The sequence below is a fragment of the Taurulus bubalis genome (assembly GCF_910589615.1).
Source record: "Taurulus bubalis genome assembly, chromosome: 18".
NCBI lineage: Eukaryota > Metazoa > Chordata > Actinopteri > Perciformes > Cottidae > Taurulus > Taurulus bubalis.
The window spans coordinates 16,578,186-16,592,717 of NC_136606.1; the positions used below are offsets into that span (position 1 = coordinate 16,578,186).

The 14,532-nt window shown below is 41.9% G+C and overlaps 2 protein-coding genes across 3 annotated transcripts in view; one reads left to right on the forward strand and one right to left on the reverse strand.

Annotated features, from left to right (window-relative positions):
* Positions 1 to 2,758: 2,758 nt before the first annotated feature.
* Positions 2,759 to 6,044, reverse strand: LOC306750578 (cyclic AMP-dependent transcription factor ATF-1-like). Its single transcript, XM_079234025.1, has 3 exons — positions 5,973 to 6,044; positions 4,491 to 4,614; positions 2,759 to 3,817 (listed from the first exon to the last, which is right to left on the reverse strand). Exons 1-3 carry the CDS (start codon positions 6,001 to 6,003, stop codon positions 3,688 to 3,690), a joined length of 285 nt encoding a protein of 94 aa, XP_079090151.1. The 5' UTR covers positions 6,004 to 6,044; the 3' UTR covers positions 2,759 to 3,687.
* Positions 6,045 to 11,211: 5,167 nt separating this feature from the next.
* The window catches only part of cul2 (cullin 2), a gene marked incomplete at its 5' end in the record, with an annotated part of 11,093 nt that continues 7,772 nt past the window's right edge, over positions 11,212 to 14,532 (forward strand). For both annotated transcript variants that reach the window (XM_079234385.1, XM_079234386.1), the window contains 3 exons: positions 11,212 to 11,330; positions 11,713 to 11,815; positions 11,930 to 12,024. In XM_079234385.1, the coding sequence (XP_079090511.1) occupies positions 11,212 to 11,330; positions 11,713 to 11,815; positions 11,930 to 12,024 (317 nt within the window). The remainder of the gene's footprint in view (positions 11,331 to 11,712; positions 11,816 to 11,929; positions 12,025 to 14,532) is intronic.

Here is a 14,532-nt window from a genome sequence, read left to right on the forward strand (position 1 = left end):
AAGAAGAAGAAAAAACGGGGCGGTAACGCGGGAGTGCAGACTACAAACCCCGGTGTCCGTTGGCGCTACACGCCCAACGGCTGGCTGCGCGGAGCCGGGGAAAGTTCGGTCATTTAAACGGCTGATAAAAAACGCCCCGGTAGGTTTAATAAAGCGGAGGAGTAGCCCGACGTCCCCGGGTCCAGATAGCGCCTCTATTTCACAGCCGTCGACTCTCTTTGCCTCGTAATTTCCCGTCCGAGCGTCCAGTTATCTCCGCAAAAGCATTTTGATAGACTTATTTCATCATGGCGACCAAGATAAACGTGAGGACATGGTGTGTTTTGAGGAGATATTTTAGCTCTCGGCGCTACATGGTTGCCGACGTTACTGTAGGCTGCTGCTGCTGCTACATCCGCTGGTGTGTTGCTTTCAGGTGCTCCCCGTAAAGTCGAATTTTCGACACTAAGGTTAAGAAATGGCAACGCACTTTTTTAAATGCATTAAGTAAACCTTTTAGTCCAGGCGTTTTTAACCCACGGGAGCCAGAGAGAATACTATAATAACAAAAAAATTCAAATAAACCTGCGAAACTAACCACATCGTTTGATGTCCTATTTTATGATATTGTGGCATTGTTTGTCCTTTGCATGTTTATCTTTTCAAAGAGCAACGCACAATAGAAATGTATTATTTATCTATTTATTACCTTCAGTCAACTCTGTATTCCTGCTGTTTGTAATTTTGTACCAAGTCGTGGGAGAAGGGTCGTCGGCGACATGAAAGCAAATCAACAATACAATATCCGGTAGCGCGTAAACACACCTTAAAAAACTACAGTATTACGGCTATGAGAAACGGTTCCGGTTCACGTAGGTGGTTACAATGTAATAAATGGACAATTGTGACCGGCTTTGAATAAAGGCCTACAATTAGTTAAGAAATATATCAATATAAATATAGATTATAATAGACTAAATATATTCTCACATTATTTCAGGTGGGTTTCGGAAGTCCGTGGAGGACTGCCTGAAGATACCTACCTGTATCTTCAGGCAGTAACCTATAATTAGAATCAGAATAAGATTTATTGTCCATGTATGTATAATTATACATGGACAATACATCTTATTATTATTATAGGAATTTGACCTTTTCCGTTGCTCTCGAGATGCGTACACAGTAATTGACACATAAACAAAAACAAGGACAACAAAATAGAACAAAAGTAAGCATAAACATTGACCTACTATGTGCACGCACGCACACACACACGCACACACACACACACACACACACACACACACACACACACACACACACACACACACACATATATATATATATATATATATTTATATACATATATAACACACACACATATATATACATACACATACATATGTGTGTGTGTGTGTGTGTGTGTGTGTGTGTGTGTACGTGCACATAGTAGGTAAATGTGTATGCTTACTTTTGTTCTATTTTGTTGTCCTTGTTTTTGTATGTGTGTCTATTACTGTGTATGTATATTTGAAGAGCAATGATGCTTGAATAAATATAGAAAGATTGTCACAGGATACTTAATGTGTCTATAACATTTAGTTTTTTAATAACAGTCAACTAAGAATAGGCTACCGAGCAAAACAGGTGAGCGAACGCCTGGACATCTGTCATTTCCTTCTTACTCATATTTGTGAGTGCCAGTTAATTATAGGATCTTGACTCATGACGGACAAATCCACGGGGCTTTGCCTGTGACAGAGTGCTGCTCATACCAAACCTGTCTGCAGGATTAAGCCAGATTAGTGGAGGTCATCGTAAACAGAGTGAGGTCCTGAGGAATAGCCTAATCCTTTGAGATGTTATCCATGACAGGCAAGACAATGTAGACACGTTGATAGCATTGAAGAATGTATGGTTATTGACAGGCTTCTTTTTCTTTCTTTATTACATGATCAGGCGTGGTGCTGCAGTGCAGCCTGCTGGTGCTGCACCTGCATTGCATTAAATGAGAGAACAATGCAAGAAAAGAAAGAAAGAAAAAAAGACTGTTTCAAATTCTGCAAACCAAGATCACAGACTAAAGCATTTTGCATGTCACAGGCAATCCAAACTATGTAATGGACAGCCATTTCCCTGAGATAATGGAACTTAATAGCTGCTGTCTGGAACACAAAGCAGTCCATCTTCTCTCATTGATGCAGTAAGATTTAAATGTTGGGTGTAGTCAATTTACTCAGACAATATTTCCTTTGACCTACTGGTGCATTCCGCAGTGTTTTTTTTGTCTCTGACAGGGTGGATGTTGACAGTGTTTTGTTATGGACCGGACAGGAATAAGGTTTCACAACAGGCGCAGGTGCAGCGCAGCTCTCAGGGGTATTGGATTCTTGCCTCTGTGGTTTTGTTTCCAAGATGTGAGTGACCCCCCCCCCACCGAAACTGCACATGGGGAGTGAGAGTGCAGGGATCACCGCAAGCAAACCTTTTGCAAAAGATCATTCTGATAATAAAAGATAAATCAGTTCCTCGCTTTTCTTTGCACTGCGACACATTCTTGAGTGTTTGAGTCGTCGACTGCATCCGCTAAGTCAGAGAAGGCCATGACTGAGAACCAGGGCCCGATCTTTACTTGCCCTTGGCACATGCACAATCATCTGGATGCGATTTATGTAAAATGGGCTCAAAGCTTATAAACACTCATAATGGAACTATGCTACTGTGTCCTATATATTAACTGTGTGGAAGAAGAAGACAAACACAAAGAAACTGAGCAAGAACTTTAATAAAGCAGAAGAGGTGATCATGACATGACAACCGAGGAGGAAACAGAGCACCACCAGAGAACTTCTAAATTCAGCCACGTGAACAGTAAGTTCATTTAATTCTACAAATGGGTGTTTTCATTTACCAAATATACACTTATTCATGTTAACATAAATACTTTTGTCCTTTTTTAAAATGTTTGCACAAACTATGTATTCAAAACGTTACATTAAAAAAGAAAAATACAGGGCAAATCTGCACAAATAAATATTAATGCCACAACACATCCTGGCAGGTCTGTACGTTAAATAAAAAAGGAAGACGGGTGTTGATTCCTGGCCGTGTGCTCGCGTCAGAGTTTCTGAAGTAGAATACCATGAAACAAACATTTCTCTGTGAGGCCCGATTCCCTTTGACCTTTGGCTTCTGGGAGCATTTGCATCGCACAACAAACCCTCAGAAAGACGATCAATTGATACATCATTTTAATAGAGCCAAATTATGTTTGCAAAAATGAAAAATTTGTGTAGAATGCAGCGCTGTCCCTGGTGTCAGACGTAGGGTGAACGTTCTGATGTCCATCGTCATCAAGCGCCGCAATTCGGCCTTCAGCATCTTATTCTCGGTCTCCAGTAAGGTGGTGCGGCTCTTCAATCCGTCCACGTATTCCTTATTTTTATTGCCACTCTCCCTGTTCAAAAAGGGACACAATTTCCCCGTAATGCTCCCTGATAATAATGACCTGACACAAGGTTCTTGTTTTTGGCTCTGAATCATCCAGTGCGTCCCCAATTACGGAAACATTAACATCGTCGGTTAAAGACATTTTTACTGCAAGGACAAAGGGGTGTTGTGTGTCTGCATAAGCAAAGCTAGAGTCCCCAAGTCCCCCTGCAAAGGCAGGCTGACGCAGTCCGCACAATTAAAGGAATCACTGGACTGTCAGTTGATGTCTTTTAAGGCATTAAGCTCATCGATCAGAGTCTTGTTTTGATTTTCAAGCATGTCCAGGCGGTCTTCGAGACATTTGACGTATTCCTTCTTCTTTCGCCGGCACTCCCGGGAGGCATCCCTGGAAGCAACAACAACAGTTATCGTGTAGAAAGGAAAAAGCTTCTTGGCTTTTCTCCCAGACCCAACAGGGAGCCCACCGTGAATCAGTGTACACCAAGGGAAAGAGAGAGCTCGCATTACAAGAGCTACAAAAGGGGTTTAAGCCGACTGTAATTGTGACCGTGCTCGTGACACCTTCTGGATCGGAGTCGAGGAGCAACGGTGGAGAAAGCTATACCTAGGTTACCTAAACTTAACGTCCAGTGAAAAAAATTCATCTTGAAGGATGCTAAGTATGTAATGAACACATAATGGCAGGCGAAACTAATGCTACAGGGTTACCTAGAGCGTCAATCAAGGGCCGACGGATAATGTGTTGACTGGTCTCTGTCGGAAAAAAACGATGTGACGGTAACATTGTTGTTAAACCCCCTCGGTTTCCAGTATTTATGCTAACTGCTAATTGTCTCCTGGCTGTAAGCTTCATATTCAGTGTGATCAGAGTATTCTCGTCGAACTCTCAGGAAAGTAAATAAGCATATTTCTCAAAATGTTGTACTATTGCTTTAAAAAACAACTCTAACCCATCCTCCCCTGCCATTGCATGTTAATCACAAGGCCCATATTCATTGATACTACTATATGGAGCATCGGCTGATGATATGGGCGTGGCCGAGTGAATGGTCCTCTACCTGTTCTTTATCAAGCGGTGCTCCCTCTTTATGCTGGCTTTCACAATTAGCATGGATCTGTGAGCGACGGCCCCCGCCCCCTCCTGAGGGAGGCTGGAGCTGGCAGTCAAGTCACCCGAGTTTCCTGGGGAGACACAAGACAACACGTGTGTCAACGGGGTTGGTTTGCACCAGCTGTTCGCATGTCCGTTACGAACAGCGCTGTGGTGATTGTTGGTGAGGCACTGATTGCAACCAGTAGTTACTCTAACCTTAAAAAGTACTTTTCCATTGTTTAAATTGTGTTGCACCCAATGAAAGTTAAGTCTTAGTTCGAAAGAGACTTTAGCGATGTGTAAACTGTGTCACACCCGATTTCAGCGAGTGGCTACTCACCATCGCATCACGAGCTGTGACGTATGAGGAATAATTGTAAAGACTTTGTAAATGTAGGCGTTACTTTGTCTTGTTCAGCCGTGCATGGATGACATATGAGTTAGTATTCATGCAGTTTATAATGAGAGGGACATATTTTACTCTGCAAGCCTAAGCAGTGCACAGTGTAGTTTAGTTGCTCTCAGGCTAGTTTGGTCAATTTAATCAGCTACATCTGTCAGTCTATTATTTTCAATTCAGTGACAGATAAAGCTATAATATATACATAATCCTGTCTTAACTTGTTCACAGTTTGTCGACACCAGAAGCTCTTCTTACTCCCAGAGATTCCATGAGAACGTCTAAATAATAAATAGATATAATTCGAGATTTTGCGAGATTGAATTCCACATTTAATTCTCCACTCTTCCATGCCACCAAATCAGTGTGTGGCACTGAAAAAAGTAGGATACTCTTATCTACTTCTTCTGTTCATTGTTTGCTCACTGCCCCCTCATATCATGTAGCACGTTGATGATTAATTCCGTGATATGTTGGGAGTCACAAAAGGGAACTGCGTATAATCACTGGCTGACGTCAGTGTAGGGAAAAGCAGTGACGTCAGCCACTGCTGCTATGTGCTCTGAGGGGGCCGAGTGCCGAAGCATTTCACAGAGAGAGAGAGAGAGAGAGAGAGAGAGAGAGAGAGAGAGAGAGAGAGAGAGAGAGAGAGAGAGAGAGAGAGAGAGAGAGAGAGAGAGAGAGAGAGAGAGAGCATGACTGAGGAGACAAGCAAACCCTGTGAGTACCCTCGGAGTAAGCTTCTTGCTGCTGATTGTGGAAAATTCAGTTAATATTTCAAAAGTCCTTTGTTACTTTTTAAGAGGAAATGATTAAGCTCAAAACAATCACTAACAAACATAAACAAATGTGTAATGTCTAAAAAGCCAATTGCAATAATCCAGATTTGTTTGTTTTTTAACTTCAATACGAATGAACTGCACATTTTGCCAAACTGAATGTTGGCATAAAAAAAACAACTCACTATATTTTCAGAGTTTTCAACTAAAGAACATACATTTTTTTTCTCTCCAGGTCTGTCAGTAAAAGAGATGATGGCAAACCTACCGGTTTTGGTCTCGTCCCCAGTTACAGCCATACTGCGTCTACTCCCAGGCTTTTCCAAGAGAAACCCGTCCCCTTCAGAGTCTTCTCTCTGACTGAAATGTTGCCACAGCCAACACCGGGGCTATGTGTGCAATTAGAGGCACTGACATCACCATGACATCACTGGCCTCCTGATGGCGACTGTTTGATTTGCTCCCCCGACACAGCGCTGAGTCAGGGGCTCTGAGGGGAGGAATGCTCTCCAGCTCGACTGCTGGTTGAAGATTGACAGTCCTGAGAGGCTTTGGAATCCACTCACTAAAACTACAACTTCAATGTGTGAGCCAGATCAAACCCTTGATAACATGTTGTGTCTTTTTATTGCTATAATCCCAATGGAATATCTAGATAAAATATTGTAAAGAAGTGTTTCACTATTGAGCCAGGTTTTCCATACAGCCATGTCACATGATGATCCACACATGTATGTGGAGTCACTGTCACAGCGAGACATAATCTCTCAACTGACTCATCCCCTCCCCAAAGCGAGGAAAGAGCTGGCTCCCTCTGTGGGTTTCACAGAGGTAGATAGAAGACCTACTTTTTTTAAACGACATCTGACGACGTCCCATGTTTTGTTTGACAATTTCTCAGCCATTGGAGGAGAACGTGAAGCAGGGATGGAGGACGTATTCAGATCCTTTTACTTAAAGGGACAGTTCACCCCCAAAATCATAAACACATATTTGTCCCCTTACCTCTGGTTCTATTTATCGATCTTGATTGTTTTGGTGTGAGTTGCCTAGTTTAAGAGACATAAGGCGTAGAGATGTCTGCCTTCTCTCTAATACAATGGAAATGTATGACACTCGGCTTGTGATGGTCAAAGCGTAGAAAAGAAATGCATTTGAAAAACAGCAAGATGTTATGACCTACAGACCTTGTTGGGAGCAGTTTCATGTTGGAACTATTTTCTATTTTCTGTTGGTATATCTCTACAGGTAGGAGGGACAAGTGTTCCTTTAATTAAGTAAAAGCAAGTACAAGAAAAAGGTCCTGAATTCACAAGTAAATGTTTGTAAATATATAATATTCTTAAAGAGTAAAAGTGCTTAAATGGCCCCTGTGACTTTTATATTCTACTGTCTATCATTGTATTATTTTTAGTAACACATCAATAAGTGGTATACATAGGCAGCATTTGACTATTTTAGTTGTTTTTTAGATGTACAGTGTAAAACCTAAACCTAGTGAAATGTCACCCTACCTCATGTTTCGAATAGATATAATGCATTTTGTTGCTCATAAATTATATTAGGAGCATCCCTGTCATACAACACCACCAGGGGTTGCCCTGGACATTTGTTGCTGGAGGTGGTAAAGTGCAAAGCGAACATATCATGTGATGAATGAATCAATTCGGGTGTGTCTAACAGATGACGTTAACATTGGCCTTGCTCATCAAATATGTGGCTCTTTCTGTGCCCCTTGTTTCTTTTCCCTGAAGGTAAATTTAGTTTCATGACAGGATAATAGTTTCCTCTGATATTGACAGAGGGGTTGCAGGAAGAAAAAAAGGCAAGGTTACCAAGTTAACTCATAAATAACCTTTCTCTCTTATGCATAGCCTTAGTACTTGATGTATATGGCATTATTCATCCTTCGTAAGATAACTTCTATGATGCACACATAAGTCTTTTTTTAAGGGTCACCTGGCAGTGAGGTCATAATGGTGTTCGGCACCATATTCATCGCCTCCCCGTGGCATTGCGGGGCGCTAGATTGCAGCTGTGGTTGTGGCGTGCTGGACAGACACATAGGTGGCAGATTCTCTGTCCGGGCAGGCAACTGGAAGGGAGCTCTTATAAAGAACCCAACTGGAAGGTTAAATGGTTAAAAAAGAAAGAAAAAAGGATGACGTAGTTAGAGATCAGCCGATTCAATGACACAATCTGTGATTATAGCAACAGTAAATCGTCTACTCTTTTCATAAAGTGTGTGATACTTGTCTTAATGTGGCAGTTTATTATGAGTGTGCAGGATTTACACAAGTACATAACTCAAACATGAAGGCTGGTAACGGTCTGAACCCCTGGGTATTTCCCTCAGGAGTGGGTGAAGACGCTAACAGAGCTAAAAGGGCTATGACGCAAACACAACTCAGTGATAAAGCCGCTCTGTGTCTGCTGGATGTGAGCGTTGAACAACGGTTTAATGACACGTTACCCATAGCGACTTTACACGCCAGGAGTCTGGTGGGAGGCTGTGCATCGGGAAGCTTGTTTTTAAGTAAGTTGTATTTAAAATAAAAGTCACTTTCTATAAAGTTTTCATTGCAATTCCCCCCCCCGCCCACCCTATAGCAATGGTGTCACAACAGTGCATAGAGGAAGTAACAGGGCAAACTTGGGGGAAATGGGTTTTGCAGGCATGCTTACTGTCACCGTTTTCCTGGTAAACGGGTACATCAGACAGAGAGTTCCCATCGACCTTCACTTGGTTCATTCTGACTGGCTGCTGCTCACTCTGATGGGGAGCAGAGAGGGTTACAGTTAGGGGTTTCTAATGTGTACACAATGTTGGGTACAGCGAGACACTCCGAATTAGAGTTGCCGCTCGCTGCTTTGCCACCTCATACTCCTCTTGCTTGGTTTCTCCAAGAAGTTTGTACTTTTTTTGTCTTCACTTTTCCCAAGAGTTTGGGACGCACTCCTCTACATTATTTCTCCTCAGGGCTTTGTCTGCCTGGAATCATACAGTACAGGAGGAATGGGGCAGTACAGCATGCTATCAGCCACCAGTGCTGCCCAACATTAAAGCAATTTTTCCATTACACAAAATGTTACAATGTCCAACTGTGGATGTTTTGGTGGAGATGACAGTGTCTCTTCCTGTTTGAGAAAAGTGGACCTTGGATGTCTCCCTCTGCTGGTTAGGTCAGTTAACCTAACGTCAGTTATAACTAACTGACGAAGGTTTTCTTCTCTGCTTTATTTCTAGGTTGGGTGAAAGTTTGACAAAGCTTACAGCTGCCAATAATTTGCCAACCGACATACATGTTGCAGTTAGATAATACAACGGATTATTTCAACGCTATTTGAAACGGATATTCTTTAGCTAGTGTCTAAATTAGCCGGGTACACGTTAAATTCCTCATATCGACCAATGTTACCTTGCTTAGCTAATTTACCCAGCGCTAAATAACATGCTAATTTACTTATTTGAACCGGCATACTCACATGAAAGTACCTTGTACCCTTTGTAGTGGCCTGGTGAGCTTGATCTGAACAAACGAAGCTTCAGTTAATTGACAGTTTGTTGTTTAGAATCTCCAAAGAACGTTAGGCAGCAGTTTTTCGACCATTCTGATTGGTTGTTTTTTCTTCTATTGCTGCTACTCGGTATTTAATATAATACAATATGCATCATGATATTTGTAGCTCCTTTATGGTTTTTAAAATGCCATTCGCCACACTAACCATTGTTTGCGAACGAGTTTAATTTGGTGTTGTTGCCATTTTTCTCGCATAACTGTTTGTTTCAATGTCCGGTGGGTATTTATGTAACATATCATAAGGAAAATAAAACTTGATGAATAACCGCAGTTAGACATATACGGAGTGTATTTATAATTTACGCTGAGGAAAACATGTTTACCCTCTCTCATCAGAACATAGATGCAATACAATACAGTACATTAGATTATAACATACAGAATCTCCTAAAATGTTTCCGTAGTTTTGGGCGATACCATCAGCACACATGGGTGTTCTTATGGCTTGGACCCGTGTGCGATCGGCGTTTTCTCACAAGTATGCATAGATATGAAATACATTCTTTAAAATCGGAAACGTCTCAAAGACACTTTACTATGGCAAAGAGCCGCAAAGCGTGACGACCAAATTACACTTGTTCACAACACACCCCACCGAATACAATGGTATAGTCCCAGAGGTAGGAAAGACCTGTAAGTGAGACAAATCAAGCCTGTGACAGCGGAGAAACTTGAGTTTTATAACAAATAAATACCGAACAGAGGTACGTACTATTCAAAAGTCCACGCTCGACCTCAGCAAGCCGTTTTGTTTAACAACAGCACCATGTTCTGCCGAGCTGTCAGTACAAATGTGGGGAAATTGCAAAGAAGATGAACATTTGAGCTAACGATAGCTGAGCTGCCGTTAGCTCCCTGCTAGCTGACTAACAGCGAGCTGCAAGCCGCTGCCTTCCGAACTGTTGGGACTTGAGCAGGAGGAAGTAGCATGCTAGCTAGGAGCTAGCTAGCCTTTTAGCTAGCCATCCTATTTTGGGATTGGCATTCCGCTAGCTAGTAACCTTAACTTGGCTGCCTTTATCATGACTGTAGGAAGGCTGTGTGTTTAGTCACGTTGACACTGTGTTTCAAAGGACGGATATTGGCATGTGTGAAATCTGTAGCAAAAAAAGCTGCATGAGGATGTTGCAGTGTTTTCACTGACGTGAAATCAACTGGTATGAATGACGAGAAACAACACAGGGCCTAGTTTCTCCTACTTGCAGCTGATCTGTGATTCTTCTGACACAGATAGAGAAGTCTATATATATTTTAGAAATGCAGCAGTCCCCTGGTTCGTTGCACAGCTGACGTTACAGTTATTGATACCTGATGGTTCTCCCAATGTATTCACTGTTGATGAGCGTTAGCATTACCTCCATGAACTTGAGCACAATGTTGATCTCATCTGTTGCTGCTATAGTAATGCGAGCAGCTGTTTTGAAGCAGGCAATTTATCAGAGGCTTATTTCTGTTGATGTACATGTCACTTTGGCCTATATCCTGACATCTATTGAATGTAGTTGGTTTTGATTCATGTGTTTTGATTTGTTCAAATCCTTATACTCATGCATGTTATTTTAAACAAACAAACACACACATTGTTGCTTAATATTGTTATTACTATATACAGTGCAGAGAGCTTCATAAACAATAACATGACAATGTTATTCATTGTTATGTTTTTGTGTAATGTATCACTTTGCCTGTGTATTTCTGTTTTGATGCTCCTGCTTAAGCTGGGTTCACTAATAGGATGTAATCCATTCACGTAGGAAACAGTAAGTTTGCTTTAAACGGTCCAAATTACAGGTGGATAGTTTTATGATAACATACATATTTAGGACCGGAATTAAAGAGTCAAGCAGTTTCTGTGTTTGTTTTTTAATTTCCTTTAATCACTTCTGTATTCCTGTTTTTCTATCAGGCTGAAAGAGAGACTCTACAATGTCCTTAAAGCCGCGGGTGGTGGACTTTGATGAGACATGGAACAAGCTACTGACGACAATCAAGGCTGTTGTGATGCTCGACTACGTGGAGAGAGCCACGTGGAATGATCGGTTCTCGTATCCTATGCCAACTTGCTTCATATTGAAATTGAAAATGAAACTGCAACACAAGCTTTCTCCTCATTTTTTCGAGCAGGGTTTGTGGACAGAAAGTCATACAGCTACTTAGCACAATAAAGTAAGGGCCAGCTTGTATAGAGTTTTATGTGTTGGACTTTAAACACCAAATATGGCTAATTAAGAAAGGTAGATAGATTTTTCAAAGAGTTGTTATTGATGTTAAATGTCAGTGTGAAATTAGCTGTTTGTTCAGGCAGACGTTAAGCAGAGCAGAAGCTGTATCTAGTATTCCATACTACATCTTTATTAACTGTATATTAACATCTAAACATAATCAAACCACGTGTGTTCTCATGTTTATCCTGAATTCCGACACCAGCGACATTTATGCCTTGTGCGTCGCGTACCCAGAGCCTTTGGGTGAGAGATTATACACAGAGACCAAGGTGTTTCTTGAGAATCATGTTCGGCAGTTGTACAAGGTAAGCACTCACGAAAGCTCTCCAAGGGCTGGCAAAGAAAACTCTTTTAGAGTGCATTTTATCTCGGCATTCTTCTGCTTTCCATAACACATGTCATGTTTGTGTGTATTTCAGAAAGTCCTGGACTCAGAGGAGAAGGTTTTAGTGATGTACCACAGATACTGGGATGAGTACAGTAAAGGAGCTGACTACATGGACTGCTTGTACAGGTAACATTGCTATAACCTTGCTTACATTCACAATGGTGTTAAAATGGTCAGCTACATTGTTATGTTGTTTATTCTGGCATATTGTCCAAGTACAAATGAAGGACATGCCCGTAGTGAACCTGCTGTTGTCCTTGTGGTGTGTTAAAGTACAGCTTTTAGCAGAAGTCGTGAGCCAAAGGTGGTGTCTGTCTTTGTCATCCTTGGCTCTTTTAAGTTGGCTCTGTGTGTAAAGGTCCTTATATTCAGGATGGTCTCATTCTATCTCAAGCTTCATGAAAGTTGTTGCACACTTATAAAATTACCTTAAAAGAGCAGTGCCAACGGGTATTTTTTTGTTTCCTGATCCATTTAAATTCAATACTCCCTCAGAGAGCTTTCAGATCTATTTTTAAATTACCAGACTGCCTGTGCATACTTATGCCTTTTGTAATTCATTATGTCACCGAGTGTGAGAGAGTGAGAGGGTGGGTCTTAGCTTTAGTGGCGACATAGTTGTGTTCAGTTCTTAATATAGAAGAGTGACGTCAATTATCTTAATCTGATGTCTGTGAATATACATGTTTATGTTTGCAACCTGTCAAACACAAATCACATCGTGGAGGTTGGACTTACGTACCAACTGAATCAAGATTTTCTTCACACAAGCAGTTATGTTAGCAGTCCTTTGACACTTGATGCTGCTGTTTTATGCTCGTTAAAGATGGATGGGTGCGAGAAATACGGTTGAATGTGATTGCTGTACTGCTGAAAAAGGCAGAGGATAGAGCGAGATGTTATATCTGTAACTTCTGTTCCCGGAAGAAGTGAACAAGGTACAACACATGTACAATATGACCTACCTGAAGACACCTGTATTTTAAGGCAAATGGCCTGTGGTGGTGTATGTCTATGCCTACCGGGACCATCCCTCAGTTCGATAGCCGCTCTTCACCGAGCCCAGCTGTGCAGCGGGGCAACCAGATGTTGTATCTTGTTACTCTTCCTTAGGGAACAGACGTTAGAGACGTAACATGTGGTTCCCTTTCAGGCTAGTCAGTCTGTGTAACACATGTAGTATGGGGTCGTATATTCACTCACTGCAGAGCAGCCACCACACCGGAGTCGGACCTTCAGCACACTAGTGCATCATAGACCCAGTCAAAAGGACAGAATGATGACCCATCCAGACTGTTAAGTCAAGCAGAAGTGTGCAGCGATGACCAAACTGGCCTAACTGGTACACATAATAGTCACAGAAACTCCTTTTCTACCAAACCCATGATGCTATGCCCCTGGTCAACTGCACCCTCACAGCTCGGGGCGATGGAAGAGCCTTGCTGTTGTAATTCAGGGAGATAGGGTTACCCTTATCCCTTGGCTCCTGAGGGAACGTCATAACAACCACAATACAGCAATGAAATGGGAGTACATTTCTGTCCAGACACCTCTGCTCATACAGGCATACCTCTAGGCCATGATGCCCTCACACTCTGGATTATGCCATCACGGTTAAAGGCTGACCCATATCTGTTACATTAGACTTCTCGAGAGGTATGCTGGCAGCCGCCAGAGCGCTACAACAACCATGGACACAATTCAGCCTACTAGTTGCAAAAACTTCCAAAAAAGCGCAGTTTGCAACCTAACTGTGCTGCTGCCTGCTCTCCTGGAAATGAGCCAAAAATGCAAACACTGCTCTCCCGGAGGGGAGCTACCGCTGCCTCGACACATTTGGTGAAGGTGCAGGGGGTGCAAACACTACAACTACAACCGTGTTCAGCGCAGAGGAGCAGAACGGAGAATGCAACGGTCGTAGCCAGCCATGAGGTCACCGAGGTCAGGACCTCTGTATTAGTCTCTCTGCATCTGAATGATGTAAACCGCTTGAAATTACTATCAATGGAGGGATTTGATGTGATGTTCATGATAAAGTGGATCTAGCCTCTTTTTTATTTATTTATCAGAGGTGATGAAGTAAACATTTGTGTGGACAATGAGCCACACAATGGGGAGATTTATGCCTAATAAGAAGTCATTGTAATATTACACTTTTTTTCTCAAATTACTATGGCTTCATTCTCTAAACCTAGAAAACACATACAGATTGTTTTGGATGTGCAGAAAGGTTTAAAGTGAGAAATCTTGCTGAAACAAGATTGGTGAATAGGTGCCACATGCACATCTAATAAGGTTACAGACAAAAAAGAGGAGGGAAGAGTAAATCATGTCGAGTTGATCCACATGAGAATAAATATTTGAAAGCTCCACTATAAACTGATTAAAGAAATTAAATCTTTCCGCTGAAAATGTTCTGGGGGAGGACCCCCGCTTTCCCTGCCTAATGTGTGTGTCATATGAACAAGTGGCCTCCGTTTATAAGATGCATCGTCCTCACGCTGATGCTCCGTGTGCTTTAGTAAAATATGAAAGTGAGACGGAAACACAGTCTCCTGTCGAAGCTGCATTACATGTGTTCTAGTAGCTGCAGTAGAATATCAGAGTTCATAAAGGGTTAAAATGCTCCGTGGA

What these genes read in the sequence shown, in the direction of transcription:
- LOC306750578 (XM_079234025.1), bottom strand. Translation starts at nt 6,003, where the DNA reads ATGGCTGTAACTGGGGACGAGACCAAAACCG. An exon ending in TGGGGACGAGACCAAAACCG is followed by an intron (nt 4,615 to 5,972) that starts GTAGGTTTGCCA and finishes GTGTCTCCCCAG; the next exon opens with GAAACTCGGGTGACTTGACT. An exon ending in CACCGCTTGATAAAGAACAG is followed by an intron (nt 3,818 to 4,490) that starts GTAGAGGACCAT and finishes TGTTGCTTCCAG; the next exon opens with GGATGCCTCCCGGGAGTGCC.